Source organism: Lathamus discolor, chromosome 1, assembly GCF_037157495.1.
Source record: "Lathamus discolor isolate bLatDis1 chromosome 1, bLatDis1.hap1, whole genome shotgun sequence".
Taxonomy (NCBI): domain Eukaryota; kingdom Metazoa; phylum Chordata; class Aves; order Psittaciformes; family Psittacidae; genus Lathamus; species Lathamus discolor.
In genome coordinates, this window is record NC_088884.1 from 65,877,922 (window position 1) to 65,905,080 (window position 27,159).

Genomic DNA, 27,159 nt, shown 5'->3' on the forward strand with positions numbered 1-27,159 from the left:
TGGGTCAGAGGCACAGGAACTGCTGGCAGAATACTGCTATAGGTATTCTGACAGTCTTGCCATAGCCAGGAAGGTGTCTGAAGGCTGCTTTGTTTGCTGGTATCAGCAGCAGGATTAGCCTAGACTGGCCCTTGCAGAGATATCCCTTGTGAGCATGCCAGATGCACTGCACCAGAGTCTTGCAGCCTGCAAATAGGCCCACATAAGGGGGGAAGATGATGGGAAATGGGAAGATTTCCCCCATCTGCTGAGAGGAGCCACATGCAGTACCCCGATGCTCTCTGGTAAGCTCCCCATGGGGATTTCAGAGTGCCTCTCAGAACAGTTGCTGCAGGGGAAACTGAGGCACAATGGGTACAGGGTTTATCAAAATCTCTGTGTGGAGGCAGGCCTCATCTCTTGCTCCCTGTGCTGGGCTATCCTGACCATGCTGCCCTTGCCAGACCTCCTGAGGGTGACACCTGCCAATCTCACCTCTTCTATGGGTGAAAACCTGACTTGCACGTTACATCGCTGCCCTGGAGCGAGGGTTCCAGCCAACGGCGTCACCTCAAAGACACAGGGCTCAGCCTTCAACTTCTGAGGCAGCTTCTGATGCAGTCCTACTGGCAAATGTTTGTCCACCTGGAGCACAGAAACCAGTCGTGTGAGGCCTCCTTGGTCTGTGAGGACACACCCTCTCTGGCTGCAGTGCTCTGAGATAATGTCAAGGTGCTAAGAGCATCTCACACCCAAACCAGATGTGGCCACCACAGCCTAGAACTGGAGGGAAAACATGTAGGCAGGCCAGGCAGTTGGGGAGGCACTGTCCTCAGAGAAGGAGTGGGTGAAGGTAGCAGAGAAGTGAAGCATCAGCTAATGAACAGCAAAGAGAATCAGCCTTGATTTCTGTCCTCAAAGGCCGCCACAAACAAGCTGCAGCCCAAGGCAGTCCCGGAGGCAGAAAAGGCAAGAGAAGCAAAGAAAACCCAACCAAGAAGTCATGTGTTAAACACTGTCTGTGCTTTACCTTCTCAACAGACTGTTTCATGGTGATGAACCATTTACAGGGTATCTGGAGCTGATTGTGGAGCTGGACAGTTTCTTCCTGGCACTGTCCATGCTGGACAGCGGAGAATTCCAGTCTGTCCCTGGAGAGGCAGATGGATGGTACAGCAACATTGGCACGGAGGCGGATGTGAAACGTGGGGCCTCCTGTGACCTAGTGAAGGACAGAGCATCCAGTTCAGAGACCAGGTGACATCTGCTGCTGTGCCCAACCTGCTCCCTGTCCCCAAAGTTGTAGTACCTTGATGGGCAGGAGCACGTCCACTTCTCCCAGCGGCAGGTTGGCACTTTGTGGGTCGAAGCGCACTTCGAATGTCTCAGTCTCACAGCAGGGCAGGTGCTTCACACGGTTCAGCCCCACGCTGAATCCTTGAACAGATGAAAAAAGCTGAGATATGTAAGCAACAGAAAACATGTTAAGGCCATATAGATGTCCTGGCTGTCAGCTCTGTGAAAGTCCCCTTTGCATCTCCAGAGAAACCTGCTGCTCTTTCTCCCTTGTCACCACTCACAGAGAAAGGGTTTTCACAGCCAAAATTCAAGGTTCATGTAGTAACATATCAGTTGAGGAGCACCAGCAATTCCTTTATGAGGCATCCAACTAAGAGACCACTTGCTGTGGTGCTCCCTGGACAACAACTTAGAGGAGACACCTGACCACCTCTCCAAGACATCAAGTTACTGTTCAATGGAATTGCAACTTTATCTGAAGGCCTGTTTTGGAAGCCTATTTTGATATATCAGTGGATCTCACAGGCTGTTTTCTCAGTTAAGGCTGAACATAAGTGCTATGACATTATGAACTCTAAACAAAGGACTTGCAAACCACAAAGGGTCCCATCTGTTTGCAACACAAGCCCACAAAGTGCGCAAAGAAACTCAGATGATGCTCACAGCAGCGAAGAGCAGAAGATGCTGAGAGGTGACCAAGGTCATCCGCCATATAGCCCCTGCAATGAAATTTTAGGACAGCCACAGGCAGACCAGGTCTCTGGGCACTGCTGGCCAGAATTCAGGCTCTAAAGCACCTAGCGAGAGGTACTAAGGTGGAAAAAGCTATACAAGAAATCACTCAACACACTCCCCATGTCCAGTGCCTTAAGCTAGTCTGTCAGACAGCTCCTTCAAGCCCACATGAAGTCTCTCTAGCACAGGCTACCTGTGTCATGCAGGACATGTCCATTGATGTGGAAGGACACAGGGAAGTGCCCAGTGTTGGTGATCTTCACAATGTGCATGTGGATGTTACCAAGAATGATGTAGCCAAAGTCCAGGATATACTCAGGCAGCTCAGCTCTGAAAGCAGGAGTAAGAAGAGTCCTTAAAACACAGCCTGGCTACGTTTCCAAGAGGGTGGAAGATGCAAATACAGTGGATATTTCTGTATTCACTGCTGTAAAAACTCAACTCAAGCCCATAAAACCCAAGGTCTGACAACCTGGTAATAAGACTAGGTCATGGGGAGTGAAGGTCCTAGGTTTTATCAGCTACCAATGGGACTTCATAGTAAAATTACTTTTAAATGTATACTGGACACAGTTCCTCTGCTATGGAAACCCACTGTAGTTAAGTCCACTGGACCTCCACTGGTCTCAGTGAGATTGCTAAGCCTGGTGCTCAGCCCAGGACCTCATCATAAGATTTGCCTACATGGGAAATCTTCACTGCTCAGCAACCAGATCTGTCCCCAAAGCAGCACTGGTGAATGCAGTAATCGACACCTACAAAATTCATGGGAAGGTCCTTTTCCAAAGCAACCTCCCTTGGGAAAGCACCTACATGATCTGCTTTGCAAAGCATCTTCGTCCTGAACTGGAACATACTGTGCTCATGCCTTATCATCAAAGAGCAAAGGGAAGGGCCAATTTACCTGGGTAAGCTCTGCAGTCCCACAGCTTTCAAGCCACCTGATTTTAGGGTTTGTCAAGGGTTTGTCAGCCTGTGTGATTCCCTGCTCTTTTTGCTTAGTGCAGTCTCTTAGTTGGAACAAAGACGCCAGCTTTGAGTAGCCTCTTTGAGAGCTGGCCAGCAGGGATGGTAGCCGTGCTGCCTAGACAGTCTGCACTGGACCCCCTCAGCTCCAAGAACAGAACCCAGCAACTGTGGAAGTGGCACTGTGGAAGTGAGGACACTGAGCTGCTCACAGGGAGCACGTAAAAATTACGGGGCTCAGAGCCTTTCTGAAGTCCCCTGCTATTCCCAGCTCTATAGACACAAGGAAGTCTCAGGAGCAGGGCTGCACTGCTGGGTGTTACCCTCAGGGCACCAGGAGATAGAATAGAGGAGTCCCTACTAACTTGAGAAGCCTCTGACGTGCACGCTGATCAAAAGCAGTCTCCTCTGGGGAACTGGAGGTGACAGATTTCTGCTGTTCCAGTGCATGTTCCTCTATCAACATCTGCTCCATCTGCATCTGTAGCTGAGCATCCAACTGAAGAAAGACAGTGGCTGGTTAGCAACAGTTATACCCAAGGACTCTGCTTGTCTATGGAGGATTCCACCCTGCTTTTGAGAGGGATGATGGAAGTCCTCCTGTTTCACTGCTCAGTGTCTGTGACACCTGCTCTCTTAGTCAGCACTTTATCTCAAGAGAAATGAACTCCAGCATCTCCACCTGCCCAGTTATAAAAGTTGATCCGGCTAAACATAGAGACAAGCCAAGGAACCTTTCAGAGCTCCAAGTATTTGCCTACTCTCAGCCAATGACAAAGCAGCTTGGACAAAAGCTCTCTTGAAAAAGGGAACCGCAATAAAGCTGGCATCTCATGGAAACAAACACTGACAGAACAGCCCCAGGGCACAGTCAGACTGCTGTTTTTAAGCTCTCTAAACCTGGCAGGGCTTGTGTTGTGAGCAACAAACACCCCAGCAATGATCTGCACGTCTTTCAAAGTACCATAAATTCAATTGCTTGAGCACCACCTTCAGGATCTGTCCCTGGGGTAGTCAGGAAGTTGACGCACCTCTGGGAGGGACGACTCTGAGAGGTGGGCAGCCCTTGGAGCAATGCTGAGCTCACACAGACCATGGCCAGTGGTGGGCAGGGAGGTCCCAAGGGCCTGCAGAGCCCTCGGAAGCCTGCTGTGGAGTGCAAGGGGCTCTAGTGACACGGGGGGAAGGTGGCATGTGCCAGTGGGGCAGCAACTGCTCTCACCACAGTGCCTGAGTTGTCTGTGGCTGGCTCTGCTGCCACAGCCTCCTCCAGAACAACTGCTTCATCTTGCTGGCTGGCTTTTTCCATCTTCTCTTTCACCTCTTTGAGAATCTTCTCATATTTTTCGTTTCCTGAAGAAAGAAAACATCCATAAATAGGAGCATGGGCCTAGTGCCATTCCCATTTAAACTGGGAAGCCCTATTGCCCTGATGCTGGCCTCTCCCAGAAACAAACTCTTCAAGTAATCTATGAAAAACGATGCTGTTGCTCTGCTCCAAATACTGATACTCACCCCCCACCATCTTTCTCCCCACATAGGAGCACCTCATCTCCTGCAATGTGATACAAATCCAACCCTGCCAAAATCCCAGCCAGCCTCTATTACAGATTTCCCAAGCTTTTCTGTCTAACCATCATCTTTCCAGGCCTCTGACAGATAGGCTAGCAAGCTTCTGCGGGATAGTTCCTGAGGCAAAGCCCACATGGGCTCATTTGCCAGAGACTCAAGAAGCAACCTCCAGGCCTGGTGGAGGTGGGTAAGAGCTGCTGCTGCTATGGTTATATGACATGGGGGAAAAAACAGGGGACTTTCCTGGGGAGCAGACAGATAGTGCTCACCTTTGATGTTCCTGGGCAGGTCCAGGTGGATTCTAGGAAAGGTACCTTCTCCTTTCAGGGAGATTTCTTCTGGTTCCAGGTGACCCACTTGGATCTGGAAATTCCCGTAGAAGACTCCAGGCACCCCTGGCAGGTAATAGACTTTCAGCATTTGCTCCTTGCCAGGTCCAATGTAACCCTGCAGGACACAGGATAAGAGGAAATGCATCAAAGAGGGTTTGCTGGAGGGATGGCTCAGATGATAGACATGCTGAGAAGACAAGACAGGCTCTCATATGTAAATGTCAGACGTCACCACATTCTAGCCTTCCTGTACCCAAAAGCTCTGATCTCCTACAACAGGATGAAGTGTATCCTTCAGAGGGCTCAAAAGGCTGTACTCCTGCAGTGCAGCCTGCCCTTTGCTCAGCATGAACACAGCTTTTCTGCTGATGGGGTTTAGCCTCTGCTATCAAGAGCCACACAGAATAAACAAAAGCTCTTTTACCAGCCACTATGGGAGATGAGTGAAGAGCCTGTGCTCTCAGCAGGGCCAGCAGCTCCTGTCAAGCACACCAGTGGTTCCCAGGCAGGTGTAGAAGGGCCTGAGACATTATTAATGATCCCAACCAAACATCTCCTGACTGTGTGGCTACTCCAAGGGCACAGGAGTCTATCCCGAAAGCCATTTGGCCATTTAGCTTCCTCTTCTGATTGCAGAAGGGGATAAAGATAGGAACACTGCTTCAGTTCAGACAGCCAGTTCAGGACTGAGAAGCTGGGATGCTGCAAATTCTTTCTCATTGCCATCCCAGCCTTGCTCCTCCCTGGCCCACTCATTGCCCAAAGCTGAGCAGAAAAAAGCAAAGCAGAGCAGCAAAGCTGAAGGAGTGACAGACCAGCACAAGGGCTGTTACAATTTCTGGAAAAGGAACTTCATGCCCAAGCAAGAGAGTATTTAAGTGCTGCTTAGTGCTGGCAGGGGCAGGCAGTGTTTGTTACAGGCAGGGACAAGGAATAAGTCCATTCTGATCACACAGCCTAGGTAAGGAGACCCTCTTAAGAACCAGCACTGTCCAGCTCCAATGCCACATAACCAAGAGCTCAGCGGTTGGTGTCTGAATTGCTCCCATAGCACCTCATGCCTACTGCTAGTGGTTGCTGTACGACAGCAGAGCCCCCTGCCAGCCAAGGCCATTAAAGGAGTCTATTAGGACTGCAATCGCTTGACCTTCTCTGCCCCAAGCAGCAATTGCTCACAGCCCCATCTCTCCTGGCTTGTTTTATGTTTGTCTTTTTTCCTTTCCCCCTTTTTTTACCTATTACCCTCTCCTGGCAGCCTGATACAGGGCCAGGGTTAATCCCTTTTGGTACTCACTGTGCTGGGCACCACCAGGGGCACGCCAGGCAGAGGGCTGGCTGCAGTGGCTGTGCTTGGGCTCAGCACTACAAAGGTGAATCCCAGCTTCCCGTTGTTGTGCAGGGTGACCTCTGCTTTGATGACTTCATTAAACAGCTGAAAAGAGGACAGAGGAACAGGAAGTTACAGACACAGGTTTGCTGCTGGGAATCTCCTTCCTCTTTTGCTGCGTTCAAAGTAAATGAACACAGCACAGAAGCAGGGAGTGCAGAGGAGAAATGGACACTTGCTTCTCCTGGGTTAACCTGGAGAATCTGCAGCAACAGGGTACCTCTTAGCCCTACATAAGAACAGATGGTTATAGCAGCATGCAGAGGTGCAGTAACAACCATGTAAAGTTCAGTAATAAATAAACCAGGGGATAAAAGCCCTTTGCACTTGAGGATGTCATCTAGGGGCTAGCTGAAACAAAGAAGGAGGCATCAAGGAATTTCAGAAGAAAAGGCACCTGCACACAAGTATTTGTAAGCAAAATACAAGCAAAAAGGGACAGAGACAGGGCAACACATACAGGGCCAACAGCTGGAAATATCTGTGTGGTTTTTAATTGAAAAGAAGTAAAGTGGGGATTGGTCTGGGACATTCTCTCCAGTGACTGGAAGCCAAGTTAACTTCCTCCCTCATTTATTTTATTGATTAATCAAGAGCATTAAAAGAGATCATCTCCTTGGACCTCCAGCTTCAGGAGTGGATCAGCAATGGATGCCCCAAAAGGCAGCATCAATTACCTTGAAGAGGAAGAATTCCCAACTTTATTGCTGGAGCAGCAATGGTCATTAAAAAACCAGCTAGAAGGCAGGGCATACCACTCAAAAGTTGGACTTCCAAGCCACAGAACCGGCAAAAGGTCCCCTTTTCAGGGGAGAGAGCCCTAGGCCTATGTGGGCAGGAACCCACCAGTGACAGTTTTGAGACAAGGACCTCTGCCAAGAGAAGTGTGTGGTACCTGTAGCCCGCAGTTGATCTCTGTGATGTCTAGGAAGTAGCTGATAAGCGAAGCCTCCCCACTCAGCATCACCTCATAGCTTGGGCCTCCCTCTACCCTGCAGAGCGCCGTGACACGGGCGATGACGTTTGCATGGCCAAAGAAGGTGAATCTGACCTCCTGGCTCTCACCGGGCTGCAGATCACCATACAGCGGCAGGACATCAAAAACCTGGAGGCAGCACAGGAGAGATGTCGAGCATGGGTTAGTTGATGCAGAAGAGTAGCCATGGCATGGAGCAAAGTACAGACATGGCTGGAGTGGCCTCTTCCTCAAACACAGGCAAAAATCATTCTAATATCAGCCTGCATCCATTCCACTTAAAATGGAGGGACCAGGGGAAAAATCTTCTTGCATACTCACTAATGAATGCATTAATTAATACACTACATTAAAATAATATGTGACGTCTCCTGGCCGCAAGAAATTCTTTCTGTTGCAGAACTTGCCTTTAAAAACACTTTTTACTGCCTTCAGAAAACCACAAGACTGGGAGGTGTGAGCCCGTGGAGCTGGGGGCTGGGTCCAGCCCAGCTCATCTGACTCCTGGTGCTTTCCAATCTCCCTCTGAGTTGTGTCCCGCTCTCTTGAGATGCTACAGCAAAAGCTACTGCAGAAATTTTCTACTGCCCACTTGATGAGTAACAAGACAAATAATGCCTTCCATAGGTGCTACACAGGAGGCGTCCTTGGTCAGCCCTACGACATGTCCCACATGGCCTCTCCAATAACCTCAGCACTTCCATGCGATGCACCTGGAGGGATGTGAACCCACTCTGTGAGCACTGCAGAGGGCCACCAGTGTGAGTGATGTCTACATCACTGTTTGCCACACTGGAAACGTGAAAGCAAGACAGATTCCCACTTACCTCCTCCACTCCCAAGGCAAGGGGCTCCATCTCCATGAACTGGACCAATTCCTTGATCTCCACTGGTCTCAGAGTATCTGCAGCACCTTCCAGTTCCTCAGCAGTGGACGGCAGCAGCTGGAAAACAAGCATCATGGGCTGCAGTAAGCAGCTGGCTGGTCTGAGTAAGATCACTCTGCTGCAGGCTCCACCACCCCACCAAGCCAGGTGCAGCCGAGATGGGACCTAGGTGAAAATCCACGCCATCAGTTGAGTGTAGGTCCAAGCCCATCCACAGATAAGACATGGGTTCCATTTATACTTCCTACATGCAAACTCACATGAGAAACCTAGGTGTACCCAGCGCTCAGTCCTGGCAGAGACCTCGAGGGCATTTTGCACGCTTGTGCCAGCCCAGTTTCACTCACTCCTGCCCGAGGAACACACCCAAAACCCCCATGGCTGGACAGGTTAGTTTCTCCATGACAAAAACAGGAACATAATTGCAAGTGAGAAGTATCAAACCCAGGAAAATAAGGACTTAGGAAGTGCTTGGCACAACTATCCAGTTTCAGACAGTGCTCAAGTTTCATCTCATACGTTCCTCAGTGCTGGAGAGCTGAGGATCTCCAACAGGGAATTCTTCTCAAATGACACCTTCTTGAAGAAGACAGAGATGTTTTTATGTCTTGCAGCCCTTGAGAGCTGGTTTTTTACCTCAGAGTTGCCATCTTTCAAAGGGAAGCTTGTCCCTGGGCTTCTGACTCATAGTTTATAAGCAAGTGCTTTGTGATTCTCTTATAGTCAAAAAATACTTGCTTCTTCAGTAAAAAAGTGCTTTGTGCTGGGGCTTTGACATCAGCAAAGTCTGCAAGAATATTTACGGGACATCTTTAGACCTAATCAAAGGCTACATCTCCCCAAGCAGATAAAGCACTGGGGAGGGGTGAGTCTTCTCATGCTTCAATGCTCTTTCTGTCATCTCCACATTTTCAAACCTAGCAAAGTTTTACTAAGTATATATTCCCAAAGGTGCTAGCTCACATCTTTTCCAGGCCTATGGTCTCCCATCTCCCCAGGGAGGTTATATGGATATTGCCTTGATACAGTGACATAAAGAGAAGATGAAGCTGCAATCCGGATGTATCCTTTGAAGTGCTTTCAGATCCTACTTAGCCATATACACTTGAATTTCCCTGCTTTATTTGTGCATACATGGCAACAAAGCAGGAAATGAAGATGATTTCATGCTTCTATCTGAAAACAGTCAGCCACACTATTCTTTACATCTACATGGTATCATTTTTTCTTGATTCAGAAAATATGTGCAGACTTATAATGCTAAAATGACTGATATTTGGAGGTGAGCAGGTGAAACCCCTCTCCTAGAACTTAATGCCAACATTGGCACTTTCAGAACCTCCCATGATTTCTTGCATCCTTTTTTATTGCCCCAGAAGCAGTTTCTTTCCTACAAGATGTCGTACAAGGCATCAGCTCCCACTAGCATCAAGGTCAAGCTCTAAAGCACCAAGGCTCACCAGGAAAGGTCAGCAGATCAAAGACCATTTTCCAAAGGCCATGCTAGGAGGAAGAGGGAGGAAGAGACAGTGACTTTACAGAGTCTTATTTTATAAAAGATAGCTCTGTGGCTGTTGCTGCAATACTGGGTCTCAGGTGAATGCAAAGACGTGAAAATGGGTGGCTCTCACTGGGGGTGAGAAGATTGGACATGGAGATTAGTACCTGGCAGAGCTTGATACAGGAAGGAAACTGGAAGCTTTCACATCACAATGCAGACAAAAGCCCGTTTTATACTGTAAAAGCCAAAAAAAAAAACCCCAAACAAGCAAAAAAAAAAAAAAAACCCCAAACAAAAAAAAAAAACCCAACCCCAAACTCAACACAGGTCAGTAGGATCTGAGTGGGCTTCTCCAAGCAAAACTATTCTGTGAATTTCTCCTCCCTTGAAGACTCATGCCCAGCCACTGGCCCTGCTGCCCAGCCAGCTCTCAGGGCAGCAAAAGGGAGGTTGGCACAAGCACAGCTCTTGGGAGGGAAGCTGGGGGATGCAGCACAAGTGAGAGGTGTACAAGAAAATCTACCTTTGCTTCCAGGGAGTTATCTGCATGTGCTGGCACTTGGATGAGATCTCCCACTGCTCCTAGGGCTTCAGCTGGCTCCTCTATACTTCCACTCCTGGAGCTGCTCTCTGAAGATGCTGAGTGCTCCAAGGAGGTTCCCTTCTCCTTCAGTGGTTGGGGTTCAATGAAAAATTTAGATGTTGGAGGGCTGTACCTGGAAAAATAACATAACTTCAATCATGGACATGCAGTGGGAGGTAAGGAAGCCTGCATGAGCAGCTCCTCGGCAGGATGTGGTCCCTGTGGGCACTGGTGGTGTGAGCTCAGCAATTGGTCTGACCCAGGAGCTCCAAAACCAGGATGGAGTGGGCCAGCACTTGGGGGTGCCTAGGGATGATGCTGGTATAGCAGTGGTGCAGGCAGCTGGGAACTGGTTGCAATAAGGAACTAAAAAGGACAGAGCTGAATGCCTTGTCGGGGGGCAGAAAGCACACCAGGAAAGGAAAAAGTGCAAAAAGGTGAGACTGAGACACAAACGGTCAGATCCAGACCGTGATGAGCCAGTACTGACTCACCAGTGCCCTCCTGAAAGTACCCGCTGTCGCAGACCGTACCCAGAGACCCAAAGCAAGACAGTTTGCAGCTCTACTAAGTATTTACCTTGAACATTTCCCCTGACAATCACCCACAGCTGCAGGTTAGTACAAGCAAGTTGTGATGCCCATGGCTTTTTCCAAGGGCCATCAGGCAGGAGGAAGGATAGAGCCCGCAGCCTGCTGTGGCCTGACCCCAACAGAGCCCAGCACCATGTAGGGGCACCATAGAGCCCAGCGCAGGATGCACATGCAAGGCAACACAGAAAGACATGTCAAGCAGCTCCAGGCAGAGACTCACAATTAAACAGCCCTTTAATCTCTGATGAGCACCAAAGCAGCAGCTACTGGTACTTTGCAGAAAGAAGCTTTGGTCATTTTTAATTAAGGTACTGCAAATTGTGACAAGGTTCAGCCACCTGCTGTACCACAGGTATTCCCTGGCTACAAAGCAAGAGCTCTAACTGCACCTCAAGCTAGAAAGGCAGCAGCTCTGCTGAAACCAGGCTGACATCCATGTGGCACTTACCAATGGTGCAATTACCTCCCCAGCAGTTTCTAAACACAAACTGCTGGAGGACCAGTTTGGTAAATGATTGAGCAAAGTGGCTCAACAGCCCACTCATGAACAGAGCCAAGCTGATCATTTGAGCAATATCTGACAGTAAAAGGTAGATGGTTTAACGTTTTCAAACATTCCCAGGTGACCTGGATTACGTTCCATTTTAAATCGGAGCAGGAGCTCACAGGAACTCTGCTTGCAATTCTAACTCCACATGGAGGGACACACTTGAATCAGGCCTACTTGTCACTGTGCCCATTTGCAAGTGTTCCTCCTGTAGTCAAGGCAGATTTTCTGCAACAACATGGCCTCTTCATTCTCAGCTGAGAATTCCGTGCCTTTAATGATACGTTCCCTAATGAATACTTGTCTTTAGCTTTGTAGCTTATTAGCTAAGGTTGTTCTTCATTTCTGGATTGGAGGCTCTGCTCTTCTTAACGCCCAAGGGATCCCACCTGACTTGTCCTTTCTATAATCACATGCAAGAACACGGCTTGGCCCAGGTGAGGTCCTCTGCAGCCCTTCCTCTGCCTGCTGCTGGAACCTCATGTGGATCCTAAGCAAGACCTTGGAAGCAAGTCCACGTGGAAGAATGAAGCAGGGCTGGAGGAGAGGAAAGTATTCACTTGCCCCTGCAAAACGTGGCCCATCTATGGCCCCACCTATGCAACCTTTGCTCCTCTCAGCTGAGGTACCTTAATACCTCTTGGGGTGCACTGATGGGTGACCAAAGTCCTCAACACTTCTAGCAGCCACTAACTTGGGTATCTGCATCAGAATCATAATCATAGAATACCAGGTTTGAAGGGATCTCAATGATCATCTGATCCAACCTGATCATGCAAAGCATGACCTAGACTAAATGTTCCAGCACCTTGTCCAGCCAAATCTTAAGAGTGTCCAGTGTTGGGGAGTCCACCACTTCCCTGGGGAGATTATTCCAGTGGCTGATTGTTCTTATTGTGAAAAACTTTCCTCTAGTGTCCAGTCAGAATCTCCCCAGAAATAACTTGTGCCCATTAACCGCTGTCTTTTTCATGTGACTCCTTGTAAAAAGGCAGTCTTCATCTTCTTTAAGACACACTTTAAGTACTGGGGCATAGTAATAGCGTCTCCCTGGAGCCTTCTTTTCTCAAGGCTCAACAGGATTATCTCTCTCAGCCTTTTCTCAGTTTCCCAGTCATTTTGTCATCTTTGTGGCCCTTCTCTAGAGCCTCTCAAGCCTGTTCACATCTTTTTTGTACAGCAGGGACCAAAAATGAACACAGTATTCCAGGTGTGGCTTGTCAAGCACCACATAGAGGCACACAGGATGAAATAAATTCAGCTCAGCTGTGACAGTAGTGCTTTTGGGGAACTTGCAGCTGAATGTTACCTTTACCTGGTGACAAAGGAAATACTTGCAGTATAGGGGTACCAACAGGAGCACCTCAAAGCCCTCCAGCTATGGACAAGTTCAGGGCATGGGTCTGGCTGTCATCATAGCAGCTGTCCCAAACCTGCCAGTGTGATCCATCCTCCAGGATGAAACGACAGCTCTTAGACTGGTTTGTGATAAATACTGTGGGTTAGTAACAACTCCTGAGGAGCGGTAAACCCCTAAGATGGAAAAAAAAAACATAATAATTTATTAAATTACATTAGTTTAATAGAATGGTTTGAGGCAACTTCACAGGACCATGGTGACTGGACAACAATACTTTTCACTCTAAAGTAGAAGCCCTCTGGGACCCAGTGCTGGGAGATGATGTGATCAGTCAGAAGCTGTGGAAAAGCACAAAGCAGAGCAAGGGGCTTTTTCCAGTGGTAGAAAAGTCAAAATGAATTACCAAGAAGTGTAACATGAACAGGAAGACAGTGAAGAATCCAAGTTGTCAATAGAAAGTTGACCCCTGGGAACAGGTATCTTCCTGGCACTGAGGAAAAGGTGAGTGTCTTAGAAAAGGAGAAGGAAGGGAAAGATGTTCAGCATCAGCCCAGGCTTTAGGTAGCTCTTTCTGTGATGAAAACTGGAACTTCCTGGGCATCCTCCAGTACTTTCAGGCCAAGGCTGTGAATTCAGGGAGGAAGGCAATGAGCAGAGAAGGACCCGTCCTAAACCAGATGGGCTAGAAGGCTGTAGAAGTGCATCCACCAGCACAGCTGAGACAAAAGCAGGCTCACCTAAAGCTGAAGGGGCTGAAGAAAGGTGTTAAGCCCTCCGGGCACATCTCACCCAACCCAGACAGCCCTCAGGTATGACAAAATGCCTCCAGGAATTAACAGAGGGAATTTAATGGAAGCACAGGTGGATTGACACCAGGGATAGAGGAGTCCTTACTGCTAATGAGCCAGCAAAGGAGCTATGCCAAACTCTTTGGAGCAGAGACTGCCATCCTGATAAGATATTCAGGACCCTCCACTGCCAAAGATGCAGCTGAGTTGGGGGACTTGGCACCTACCAAAGAATGAGCACCTGCAGGCTCAGGTCCAGCAGAGTCAGGGCAAATAAAAGCTGAAAACTGAATTAGCATTTACATTTCCAAGCCCCTAACTTGGTTCTAATAAAAAATAAGAGTAAATATAAACAGGCAACCGGCCAGCAAGTGGCCCCAGGGGAAATTAATTCCACACAGGCTTCGCTGTAATATGTTTGTTTCTCTGCTTTTAAAAAATATATGCATTGTTCTATCATCAAAATTAGATTTTCCCTTTCGCTTGTAATTAAACCCTCATCTAATTTACCAGGAGACAGCAGAGGACTCCAAGCAGAGCTTACAGATCTGCTCACTTTCCTCCATCTGCTTTTTCAGATGCAACCCTGCATTTTAGGGTGTGTTCTTGAAGTTGCCATGCATCAAGAAGGGCCATGCTAAAGACCTGTGAGTTGGTAAGACCTAGCTGAGAATGGGCTACCCCAGTGCCCCAGTCTTCTCCCCCAGGCCCTTCTCATAGCCATAGCTACTTTTCAGTTCCCAACAGGTTACCTTCCTTAAACAAAACTGTTTCTTGATGATCTCTATTATTTGTGACAGCAACACTTCACTCGGTTTCCTAGGACATTATGGAAAAAACATTTGCTACCATAACAAAAACTGCTGAGACTAGACTTTCATGCTATGCAGAGAGGCCACAGTGAGGCCACAGAGAGGCCACAGAAATGTGTTTATAGATGTGCTTCAGCATAACTGCAAGATTGTTCTTGGGCTTGGAAACCACAGCCAGTGCTGAATGGTCCTGCTTCCCAGGGAATGTCCAGACAAGCACTCCCACCAACATCTACAGCTGTACCTAAAGATGCAGCAGAACCTGCCATTTCACTGTAAAATGTTATATAGCTCTTTTGTGAATGTGATGTGTATTTTAACAGACAAAAACTCAGGCCGAGAAGGTCTGAAAAAGCAGCCTCCCACACCAGCTTTCCTTCCCCCAGGAACCAGTACAGGAGCTACAGCAAAGCAGAGCAAGAGACTGGGACAGCAGCATATAGTTCTGGTGGCTGTGCCTATGTAGGATCTTAATATGAGATAACAACAAATAGGGTTGGCAGGGAAAGAAAAGAGGTCATGTTTTATCTCTGCTTGTCCAAGTGCCTAAACATGGCTTTGTAGCTCCAGAGATAAAGCAGAAGGGCTATGCGAAAAGCGTTAGCAGTGCCTTACCTTCCTAGCATGGCTGGAGAACAGTGTCTCCTTTCCAGCATCAAATTAGTGGAGATCACCTATTCGCTGAGTCTGACCACAGATAGTAGGTGTTGTTTCCACAAGGGAAAATTGAAAACAGTTTGCCTGATCAGGCAAATGGCCTTGGTGTTTGCAAACTACAAACAGGATACCAAGAAGAAGAGCTTCGAGGAGAGGGCAAAGGTACACATACCTAATGAGGTTCCTATGGCTGTCTGACAGGAATGACCAGTGGTACTGGACAAGAAGTGGGCTGCAGTTGGTCATCTTGACATAACGCACATCTTCAGTGTCATTCAAGATGCAGCCAAAGTCCACGGCTGTGGTCTGTATAAGGAGATTCGGGAAACAGACTTCTCCCCGAACGGTGACCTGCTCCTGATGAGGATGCTCGAGAAATTGTATCTTCAGAGCCTTCTCTACTACTCGGCTACTCAAATCCTCCCCATAAGCAGGGTTAAATCTGATGCAGAGATGAAGTTCCTCCCCTGTCCCCAGCTTCACTGGCTGCAAGTAAATAGAGTATTAATCACCAGTATGATGAAGTCCCAAGGTCTGATAGCATGAAAAAGGTAAATGTGCAATGTGTGACCCCAATGTGGGCTACTCAGGTCATCCTTCGTTTTCTTCACAGTGAGTGTCTAACTGCAACCACCACACTTTTGTCTGAAACTATCTATCTCAGGGTCACATTCCTGTGCTCTGCATCAATATAAAAGAGAAATAAACACTGTTCTCCTGAATTATGGATCTGCAGAGACTGGAAAGCCAGGGCTTTTTGCTCTGACTTTAGGGGAACTCCTTTATCAGCACTGCAGTCTCACCCTTGCAGGGGCTAGTCACTGACAGGGCACAGAAATGGTGGCTGCACCTACAACAACATATGTCTAGCAGAGTCCATTGACACCAGGGCAGGAGCCAGGCAGCAGTTGGAGGAGCACCCTCAGCCTTCCCAAAGGCAAAGCTGCTCTCAAAGAGAGCAGGCTGCTCCTTAGGTTATCTGAGGATGGCTGCTAGAGAGCTGGGATGATTTCCCAGAGACACTTTACTACATGACTTGCCCAGATCTAGCTGCCTGCTGTCTTAGAGACAAGACATATCTTCCCAATACAGATGATATTTTTGTCCATCAGTAGCTTGTTTTGAATCTGATTTAGCTCAAGCCAGTCTACTGCAGACTCTACAGAATACACTTCCATGCTAGAGGACCTCCCAACAGAAACGCATCACCATGTTCCTCCCTCTTCAAACCCCATCAGCAAGAACGTCCACAACTGCTCACCTGAGCGTCTGCAGGGAGGGGCTGCTGGTCTGCACTGCAGATGGAGAATGGTTGTCCTAAGGCCAGGACCATGCTGAGGGGCAGTGACGAGATGTTTTTTAAAGAAAGAGGCTTGTACTGCAGAGTAAGGACATCACTGGGTTGCTACAGAAACAGGAGACAAGAAAAAAATACTGAACTCAGGCCATGGACCTCCTTCCCCTTCAGATGCATTTAAAATTTTTCAACCCCAAAAGTGCATACATCTCTATTTACTATTTTTATTAGTTTATATCCTTATTGAAGGTTTTTTCTTCAAGCATATCAGATGCTTTTCATGTTTAGAAACCACAGCAGCCCCCAGGAGACAGGGAAACAGTCTTCCATACAGATGAGAGAGTAGCACCTGTACAGGAGGCAGTTGCTTGAACAAGATCAAAACCAGAAGTGAACCCAGTCTGTCTCCAGTTTTGTATCCTCTCTTGGCCAGAATGGCACAAGATGATTTTCACTCACATATGGTAATTTCTAACAACCTTATCAGCTCTAGTAGCCTCATAAAAGCAGTGATGCTACTCAGAGGAGAAAAGCAAGCAGGATTTGCTTGCAGGATTTGCCCTTCATAGTGGAGAATCTGCAGCAGCCTGAGGTTAGCTTTGGACATTGAAGTGTACACACAGCCAGCTAGAAACCTCAACAGTCTGGTTGTAACCTGTTGCCCCTGCTACAGTGACATGGTGTCTGTAGTCTCAAAGCTATGCTCAGCCTAAGCTATTTCTTCCTGTTTATGCATTGTTCTGGGCTTCCTGCATGGTTTCTATAAACTAGACAGTGTTTAGGAAACTAGTTCTGGATGTACAGATATCCAACAGCTGCAGTGTCACAGCACTCAGTAAATCAGAGCATAATAATCGGGCCCATAACCCAGAGGCTGATGGATTGTAACCATCCTCTGCTAATTGCTTTTGACAGGCTGAGAAAGTTGGGGCTGTTCAGCCTGGAGAAGGCCACACCAGTAAATGCCAGTGTGCAATTCAGAGACTTACCTTCTCCACACGGAAGGTGATTTCTCTGGTGGACATTTGCAGAATGGGAGCGATGAACTCACACATGACATCTGTTTTCATGATCAGGGTTTTCCCTGCTGTGTTCCCCACGACAGCATGACACAGCAGCCGCTCCTTCACCACCTGTGTGCAAGAGAGACATGTCACTCAGTGGGTGTTATCAGGGCATCCAGAAGAAAACACTCCATTTGCTCACCACCCACAGACCCTATTACTGACATAAAGTTACAATCATTGGTCTCCTCAATAGCACCTTTTTCTTTCTATGCTGCATCCTATTGATTCTGCACTCAGATGTTCCTAATGCTACAACCCAATAGCCACAAAAGGCACTCATGAGTCATGTGCTGCTTACAACTGTAATAATACCTGCCCCAGATGTTTATTGGTTTCATTTGCCCCATTGCTACACATAATACTTACAGAAAGCTGCAGGAACTAATTAAAAAAAACCCAAAACCAAACAAAAAAAAAAAAAAACACCCCAAAACCAACTGAAAACTATATTAAGGGAAACAGCTGATAGAAACACCAACAAATACCAGCAAACCCTCCCTTGGAAGTTTGGCAGAAAGGATCCATGGGAAAAATGCCAATAACCAGCCTGTCTTCCTATGTGCCCTCCTAGAGCTGGTTTTAAGACAAACCTCCCCAGGAAAGAGATGTCTTTCACTTTGCATGAAAGCCCTCTGCATAAGCTGGATGCTCTTATATTCAAGACCTTTTTTCTTGATTTCTCACGGTTTCAATGTTTCCTCCTTTCATTTCCCACTGTCCTGGGTTCAGCAGTAGCAGTCATTTTCCTCCATCTTAGTAGCTGGTGCAGTGCTCTCTTTTTGTGCTCTGTTTTTGACTTTTAGCCTGGGAACAGTGCTGATAACACCGATGGTTTTAGCTGCTGCTCAGTAATGTTTACTCTGACCAAGGACTTTCTGAGTCTCATGCTCTGCCAGGGAGGAGGGGAGGCCAGGAGGAAGCAGAGACAGGACACCTGACCCAAACTGACCAAAGAGGTATTCCATACCACAGCACGTCATGCCCACTATATGGACTGGGGGCAGTTACCCAGAGGGGTTAGATCACGGCTCGGTCAGACTGGGTGTCGGTTGGCAGGTGGTCAGTGATTGTATTCTCTTTCCTTGTTATTTCCCTTATCATTATTATTATAAGTGTTAGCAGTAGTGGTTATACCTTAGTTACTGGACTGTTCTTATCTCAACCTGTGGGAGTTACATTCTTTCGATTCTCCTCCCCATCCCTCTGGCTGGGGGAGAAAGTGGGGGGAGTGAGCAAACAGCTGCGTGGTTTCTGAGTGACAGGCTGGGCTTAAACCACAACACTCACTCTTCCTTCTGATACACCACCAGAGCCCAACTCCTCCTCAGAGCCTACAGGCTTTGGAATCATCTGTGTTTCACACACAATACAGGGAGCTGGGCTTCTGACCAACCTGAAGTTCTCAAGACCAAGGAAGAGTCTTTGACTGCAGGAGCCAGGTAGCCACAGCTGAGCTCACAGATGCACTTTTAACTTTCCAAGCAAGACACTCTTACAAGTACCTTTACCACTTTATTTCCTTTTTGGTACCTAGTAGCAGCAGGAGCTTAATGCAGATTTTTTTCCATATTTGCTTAAACATCTGTGCCCAGTGCTCCTGGAACTAGAGAATGCACACCAGGGTCAGCTGGCAGCTCCTCTGCAGAGTTGGATTTCCCCTGGAAAGACAGGTCCAGAGAGGAGAATACCCAGTGACCCTGCTGAAATCTCCAAGTTGCCATCCAAGGGTGCTGCAAGATCCCTGGGACATCGGAGCTGGCTCAGAGACTAGGGCGAACTGTTCAGGAAACACTGACACAAGTCAAGGTATCAATTAAGATGAACCCTGGGAACAGTCTCCCACATGGATGAACGTCATTCTGATCATTAGAGCTGGCACACTATGTTAATTTCTCTTCTCCAGGATCCAGTGCTAGACAAGTCCCCTCTGCTCATGTTTGTCTACAGAGGAAAAATTATGCTGCTCACAGATACTTCCTCTCTTCCCTTGTGGGTTTTTTGTTTTACTCACTGCTTCCCCAGATAACACCACTTTGCATTTTTTAATTTACTTTTTGCTTGTGCTCCTAGTTTAAGCATAACTTATTTTCTCTGCCCTTCCTTCCTGCCTTGGCACACGAGAAACTGTAATCTGCTGTTTGCCCCTGACTTAGCAATAGTTCCTGCAGGCCACATTTTGATATCAGCAAGTTGGGTTTATGGCAGCTATGAACACACAAAAAAAGCCTTAGCAACTGATGGTGCCAACAAGGAAAGCAACTGGTGATGCCTCGGTAACTTGTGGCATTTTATTGAAATGCCACAGCTTATTGAAAGCATTTGCTCATTTGCCCAGGCAAATGTCAAGGGGTTGCAGAAGAAGTGATCTGGCAATGAAGGCTCAGCCCTTATAGGGAACTCACCCGGGGAGTCCTAGAGGAGCCTTCCAGCAGCATCTCCACTGTCTTGCCAGGCATCAGCTCTGCCCTCGCTGGTTGAAGCTTAAACACAGGGCAGGCAGGACTGGGGGCCTGGGAGGAAACCTTGCCTTTGGTGTTACTGATGGGAGGGAGACGATCATGCCGGTGAAACAAGGTGAAACCTTCTGTTCTCCAATAGAGTATATGGGTACGTTGTCCTTTGTTTGTTACCTTGAAGCTGTAACAGCAAGGATCCAGGCTAGAAGAGAAGCAGAGATAGAAAATGTAACGGGAGCTGCTATTTCCTAGCAGTCACCCAGGTTCAGCACCCTGATGGCATGGTCTGACTGCACAGTCAGCGATAAAACCTCCTCCCAGAAGGTTGACCTAGCTCAAAGCTTCAACAAAAGACAGACCTTGGCTGTCCCTAAGTTTACCACCAGCAAGCAGCTGGTCTGCTTGCATACAGCAAGGAAAAGCTTTTTGAAGACCGTAATCTTGGTTGCTCTGGACAGAGCATCACTAGCCTTTGGTGCTTAATACATGGAGTGTTGCTCCAAGGTGCTTCCTGCAGGTCTCACTGCATCAGGCACTAAGCTGGCCTGTGCTGCTTCAAGTAGATGAGGGAACAGCTTTGCTGCCATTTCACCTTCCCTTGTGAGCTGCTGCCTCAGATGGCTTCCTCTGAAGGTGCTATGGGGGAGCTGCAGGGTGTACTGACTCATCTGGTGGTCTGGACACCGCTTGCCTCTGATGGTGGGACCCTTGCCCTGGCACCCATATTATCTCCTTATCCTATAGGCAGCATCCAGCCCTCATAGCCCCCGTATCACCCTTTGCCTGAACAGTACAGCTGGTTTTGAGTTTTAGGAAGATAAATGCACTGTGAGAACACCTGTGAGAAGTTTCCCCAAGACAAACACAGCAGCAAGGCCAGCTCTAGCTGCTGAGGGAATGGAACAACAAAAGACTGTTAGATGAAGCCCTCAGTGACATGGTTTAGAGGTAGCCTTGGCAGTCCTGGGGTAACAGTTGGACTTGATGATCTTAAAAAGTCTTCTCCAACCTTGTTGCTTCTATGATTCTGTGACTCTGTAACTAGAGTTTGACCTAAAACAAAATGAATATTCAATGGAAATTGGTTCATGTTAAGAAACACTAACTGCAGGCTACTCTTACCCTCTATAAATCTGAGCACGACCAGAAAATCAATTGTTCCTAGAATAATTATTGTCTTTTTCTTGAAAGGTACAGAATACATGGCTTATAAAATTACCATCTGGCACAAGCAATTAAATAGAAACACTGAGGTGACAGTATAGAACACACTAGTCTTGGTAACATATTGTTAAAACATGATGTGTACTAGCTTAGTATGAAATGGTTTATGTTTTGGACAGCAACAGACGAAAGCTTGCAGAAGCTTTGCGTAGCTGCAGGATTTGTGGCCCTGGGAAAGCTCAATTCACCTGGATCCCATCTCAGCTTGTCTGGTGGCAGTGGCTGCAATGGCAGCAACTCCAAACCTGGAGGCAAAGATGTGAAAGGGGGCCAGAGGATGATGACACAAATCACACAGATGTCTCCTCCATCGTGTAGCTAGTTTGTGGCTGCACGGAGAACAGGACATGCTGGACAAGCATCAACCCTCCTGCAATGTCCCTGCTTAAGTGGACGGCATGTGGGTGCTACTTAAACCCCCAAAATCTATACTGAGTGCTTATGGTAGGATTAACCTGCTCTTCCTACCCCAAAATGTAGGTATCAAAGCACTACAGACCCTCTTTGCAGACAGGGAAAGGATCAGGCACCTCAAGAAGACTATTCTTCTTGTCCCAAGAGGTCTCCAACACAAGGCAAACAGCAATTTGAAAAAGCTTTAGTCCCATTTTTAAGAATGGGTGTGGTTTCAGACACACTCGTTGGGATGAGTGAATTCCCTCCTTCCAGCTCAGCTATTTCAATTAATTTATCCTGCTCAAACACAGAAGACTTCTCCTCCTCTCCCTTTCAGAGCTGCTCCTGTACCCATGCTCACATGACCATGCCTATGGCTGCCACTGTGGCAAGGGAAGCCGGCTGGAGACACAAGGGAAGAGCCACTACATCTAATAAAGAGCAGCCCAGCAGGGTAGCCAGGGAAAATGAGTGAACGGAGGGATGATACATGGCAAAGACAAATTCTGCTGCTCCTCCAGGACTCCTAGGGAGAGGGTAGGTAAACCAGCACCATTAATTCAGTCAAGCAGCTGCTAGCAAGCTACTGCCAAGGCTTTCCACTGTTGTGAGATGATACTCCATAGGGAATGGAAAAGCAAGCAACATTATTGCAGAGAAGTATGTTCAGACTTGTAATGCAGCATCTTTCAGTTGGAGGCTTCCAGGACCTGCTGTTTTCCTCCAAATCTTTGTTTGATAAAGTGAGGAAATAAACCATAGAATGGTGAGGCTTGGAAAGGACCTTAAGAACATCCAGTTCCAAAACCCAGACATGGGCAGGGACACCTCACACTAGATCATGTCACCCAAGGCTCTGTCCAACCTGGCCTAGAACACTGCCAGGGATGGAGCATTTACCACTTCTTTGGGCAGCCTGTGCCAGTGCCTCAGCACCCTCACAGTAAAGAATTTTTAAGCCCCCTTCAGATACTGGAAGGCTGCTATGAGGTCTCCACGCAGCCTTCTCTTCTCCAGGCTGAACAGCCCCAACTTCCTCAGCCTGTCTTCATACGGGAGGTGCTCCAGTCCCCTGATCACCCTTGTGGCCTCCTCTGGACTTGCTCCAACAGTTCCATGTCCTTCTTAGGTTGAGGACACCAGAACTGCACACCATACACCAAGTGCGGACTCAAGACAGCAGAGCAGAGGGACAGGATCACCTCCTCCAACCTGCTGGCCACAGTCCTTTTGATGCAGCACATGTATTATAACTAAAGACAATTCAGTGATAATTTAGCAACTGGTTTCCATTTCAGTAGCTTTTGAGAGTATCTAAAGTCTTTCATGTGGTCAAAAGTGTTTCTAAAGGAATCCCCGTGGCTTCAGTAAAACGGAGCCAGGACTCTGAGCACTGAAGAACTAGTGTGAAGGACTGCAGCACAACTCCTCTTTGCTGAGCCCATGGGAGAAGTAGGAGCCAAGAAATACCCTACCTGAAGTGGGGCCCAAGGTTGAGCTCTGGAGCAAAGGGTTTGTCGGTGACAATCGTGGTGCCAATGCCAACAGCCCGGACAGGAATGACAGAGGTATGGCTGTTCTTTACAAACAGCTTCACCTCATCATTGAATTCCTCCGTGTCATTCAAGTTTGCTATGACAGCCACAGACACCACAGTCTCAGGGGAGATCACTCCATTACTGGGTTCAATTCTCCAGCGTGAGCGTTTGTCAGCCTGTAAGACAAGCCAAATGCTAATTTAGGATGGAAACCATGGACCCTGGTCTCTAGTGTGATGCAGGAAGAGGAAGGACTAAAGGTAGGAGAGTAAAACCCACAAAGTTTAATTTCTCTAAACCTAAGCTATGGATTCTGGAGATAGGAAAACAGCAACTACACAGGAACCTACTCAACCTGTATTTTATCCTCCCTTAACAGACTCACCTCATGAACCTAATTTTGCCCAACCCAAGGGATGCTCATCCTCAAGAGATGGTTATTCACCCTCCAGTCTCTCTTTTGGAGTGCACGCCAATGGAAACTTTCTCTCTCCTGTTTTCCCAGCAATGGTGGCCAGGTCTGCAGAAGGGCTCAAGGCCAGAGGAAGCCAGAACTGCTCAAATCCCACCTCAGCAGCCACATGATTGGGGGGATACTGCTGACAGCCTGAAGAATAACTGCAAAACTGGCTGATCAAAACCCCAACACCAAAGTCTTCCTTCCCAAGAGTTAGGCAGTGCTTCTCAACAGCCCCTGAAGGACTGAAGCACTCTGTTCCCACTGATCATCAGCTGCAGCGCGGTGCCCCAGTGTCCTCTGCCCTGGAAAATTCAGCTATAAATGTTTAGAGTAGGGCAGTAAAGCAATAAGCAGAAAGAGAACTGCAAGACATGCCCTGTGGGCACTCTCTTCCTCTGATTTGTCATGGACCTCCTTCTATGGATGTGGCAATAAAGGTATTGGACCCCAAGCCCATCTAAAACCACATTCAGAGGGTGCAAGCTTCGGAGGAGATATGCATACAATGCTCCCTGGCCAGCACAAAATGTCCTGGGATGTAGATGTACGGCCCATCACAGTGTTAGTGGTACATGTGCCACAGCTCAGTGCTGTGTTTGGGATAACAGGTACTACTCACCCCAAACTCTGCAGTATTGTAAAAAAAGAGGCTTTTTTCCACTTTTTTTTTTTTTTTTAATGGAAAGCAACAATGCTCTTAGAGGCCTGACACAATCCAAGCAAGTGCTTGATCCAGGTGAAGTTAGCTCAAGCTTCCATCCAGCAGGCTGGCAGCACAGAGCTTTAACAGGACACCAGCCAGCCCAAGGGAGAAGAATATTATCAAACCAAGAAGCACTTCAAAGTCATGGGAAGCATTTTATACAGCCCCCCAAAATGCCCTCAGCTAACAAGGGTAAGGCGAGCTGGAGGCCAGGGAAGCAATAACTTGCTGAGCATTCCAGGCCCCAGCAGTGTGTGTAGGTGCCCCAGTGACAAAAACTCTTTAGGCTGACTGCTCTGCATGGAGAGCAGCTCAGATCTGTGCGCCTGTACCCCAGGATGGAGCATGCCAAAGGCAGCAGTATCATTCCAGGCTCTGGCAAAATTAATAAACTCAGCTCCATTTAATTTGCCCCCTAGAGCTGCAAAAGAAAGTCTTAAAAAAAAGCAAGATGAAAATGAGATGGAGGAAGGTAGTTGGGACAGGGTAAACAAGGGGGCCTCACTGACCATACAGGATCCCGCCAACCCTCTTCTGTTGTCCCTGCATCCCTTGTGTAGCTCATCACTAGCTGCAGAGGCAGCCACTGCACTGCCATCAGCCAAGGGAGATCAGTCACCAAATGGGAGACAAGAAAATCACAGCTCACCATCCTGCAGCAATCTCCAAGCAGAAAATCAAAGCAGCAGCTTTGGCATCTCAGAGAACACAAGACTTGGGTTCAGGGCCACAGCTGAATAAAAGATGCCCAAGTCACCAGTGAGGCTGAGACAGCCAGAGCCAGTTATGCTCTCAGATGCACATGTTTGGCTGATCCTGACACCCAACTGCATCTCAAATTTTACCTCCAAAATTATTCAGTCCTCTCTTCTTCCCATCAATAAACTGCCAGGCAGCCATAGGCAGCAGCAAAGGGCAAGACCTCAACTGAGGCAGCACAACAGCACCAGAGGATGCAGCTACTATGGGTACAGGAGTAGCTTGAGCACATCCCACCTGCCACAGTGCTGCTCCCATCAGAAAAGCAACACTGAAGAGCCCTTGATAAAATGGCTGATCAATCAGGTTCCCAGGATCTGCCACCCTAAACATCTCCATGGTTATCAGCAGCTGTCCTGTGAAGCCAAGATGCTTACTATAGAGTAATTCAACCCTGCAGAATCAAAAATGACACTATCTGTCCCTAATGAATTAGGACAACAAGCCAAAAGAATATATTACCAAATATGAAAAACTTCTAATGAAAAATAAAACTATAAGCAATTATAAAGATGCAGTGTCACAAATAATGATTAAAGAAGGCATGGAACAGGAATGCCTCTGTCTTCTCTTTCAATAAGAAGCGGGGACTATGGAGCAGCAGAGCCTGTCTTTACCGCAGGGAAAGAAACCATACCTGAACTACCTCATATCCTTGTTCTGTTTCTTGATTAGACTCAATATTCACAGAAATTGAAGTGAAGCAGGATAGGATTTATTGCCAATCCCATTTATTGCCAATCCCACACATGAGGGCCCTGAGGCAATGGAGAGGCAGATGCACCCTGCAAGCCCTGCTGGGTAACTGCAGGCTGCCCAGGAGAAGGGAAGGCATTACACCAGGACAGCAGTACTTAAAGAGCTCTGTGGGTCAGTACCTGGTTATGAGCATGCAACCCCATCATTTATACACCAGTACCACCCATCTGAGGTGACTTGCTCTCTGCAGAGATGGAAAGCTGATTTTAATTGTGGAGTGAAAGAAACCTGTCCTGAGAATCTCCACTTCGAGGTTACATTTATCCACCAAACAGCTGGAAAAGCAGCAGGAGGGAAATTCCGCCCTCTCCTCCTTGGCTCAGGAGGCTGAGCCTGTACTATTACACACCACCGGATGCTTTATCCACAAACACAATCAAGGCTCCAGTTCCAGGTCTGGGTTAACCAGCTCCTGAAGTTCAACACATTCAGCATGGTAGAAGACCAAACCTCCTCTACACCCTGTGCTGAGCCCCTCACAGATCTCCTCTCCAGCAGGGAGCACACCCCCTTCACCCCCAGCATGAGTCCTTCCTGGCTGCATCAGCCCTGCTCCTCCTGCCAGAGGAGCAACCCGTCCTCCTGCTGTGCAACTTGTCACACTATGCAGCCTCTATGAATTAAATAGCCTATTTCTGCAGCTAGATGCTCTGCAATTCTATGCTTTCTCTCTCACTGATGTGGAAAAGTTGCATATGAGAAAAAAAACCAAGTCACAGGCTGATCTGGACCAGTCATTTTCATTGAAAAATAGTCCCACAGACACTTACCATCTTTGCTGAGAAGGGTGCAGGGATGACAGACTGATTGGAGAGGTGAAGGGTTTGGGAAGCATCTTGTAGAACTTGGATAGCGCCAAAATTTATCTTACTCGGATGCACGTAGACAACTGGTCCTTCTCCAATGCTCACTAAATGGATTTTCTGCTCCAGGAAGCAGGTTGGAAAGAGAAAAAAAATAACACAGGGAAAGCTGTAAGGGTACACATAGACTGGGGAACAATTCTCACTGTTTGAAGTTTTCAGCGTTGTGAGGCTGAAACAGAAGGCTCAGAGCAAGTGTGGGATCTGGAGTGGTCCCATTTGAAAGCCACAAGCTCCTAGTTATCAGGGGATAAAGAAACCTCATTTCCCATGGATGCTTTTTCACACCTCCATGCTGTTAGCTATCCTTCCCCTACATTGTGCCCTCTCCTGCTCCTTTTATTGCTCAGTCTGGCCCCAAACCGCACTCCCTGACCACTGCTGCTGCACAGCCACACTGCACAGGAACTTCTTTAGCGTTCTCAAAGCTACACCTGCATCAAAGCTACACCAGCACAAGTCAGAAGCAAAGCTGGCTCTTCAGAGTAGAGATCATGCAAGTTAGTTGCCTGATTTGTGCTTATGCACATTCCTGGTATCTTGGGCTGCACCAAAAGGAGTGCGAGCAGCAGGTTGAAGGAGGTGATTCTGCTCCTGTACTCTGCTCTCATGAGACCTCACTTGGAGCACTGTGTACAGTTCTGGTGTCCTCAATATAAAAAG

At 47.7% G+C, this 27,159-nt stretch overlaps 1 protein-coding gene across 1 annotated transcript in view; it reads right to left on the bottom strand.

The window, feature by feature from the left end:
• Window positions 1–27,159, bottom strand: part of LOC136006083 (hydrocephalus-inducing protein homolog) — a 107,122-nt gene that overhangs the window by 41,288 nt on the left and 38,675 nt on the right. Inside the window, exons 17-33 of the mRNA XM_065664102.1 lie at window positions 26,404–26,556; window positions 22,890–23,128; window positions 19,741–19,996; window positions 17,261–17,404; window positions 16,236–16,379; window positions 15,147–15,460; window positions 10,158–10,350; window positions 8,074–8,190; window positions 7,166–7,375; window positions 6,178–6,315; window positions 4,821–4,998; window positions 4,202–4,332; window positions 3,345–3,478; window positions 2,207–2,343; window positions 1,289–1,416; window positions 1,010–1,201; window positions 475–624 (exon numbers count right to left, since the gene is read on the bottom strand). Coding sequence (XP_065520174.1) covers window positions 475–624; window positions 1,010–1,201; window positions 1,289–1,416; window positions 2,207–2,343; window positions 3,345–3,478; window positions 4,202–4,332; window positions 4,821–4,998; window positions 6,178–6,315; window positions 7,166–7,375; window positions 8,074–8,190; window positions 10,158–10,350; window positions 15,147–15,460; window positions 16,236–16,379; window positions 17,261–17,404; window positions 19,741–19,996; window positions 22,890–23,128; window positions 26,404–26,556 — 2,958 coding nt within the window. The remainder of the gene's footprint in view (window positions 1–474; window positions 625–1,009; window positions 1,202–1,288; window positions 1,417–2,206; window positions 2,344–3,344; window positions 3,479–4,201; window positions 4,333–4,820; window positions 4,999–6,177; window positions 6,316–7,165; window positions 7,376–8,073; window positions 8,191–10,157; window positions 10,351–15,146; window positions 15,461–16,235; window positions 16,380–17,260; window positions 17,405–19,740; window positions 19,997–22,889; window positions 23,129–26,403; window positions 26,557–27,159) is intronic.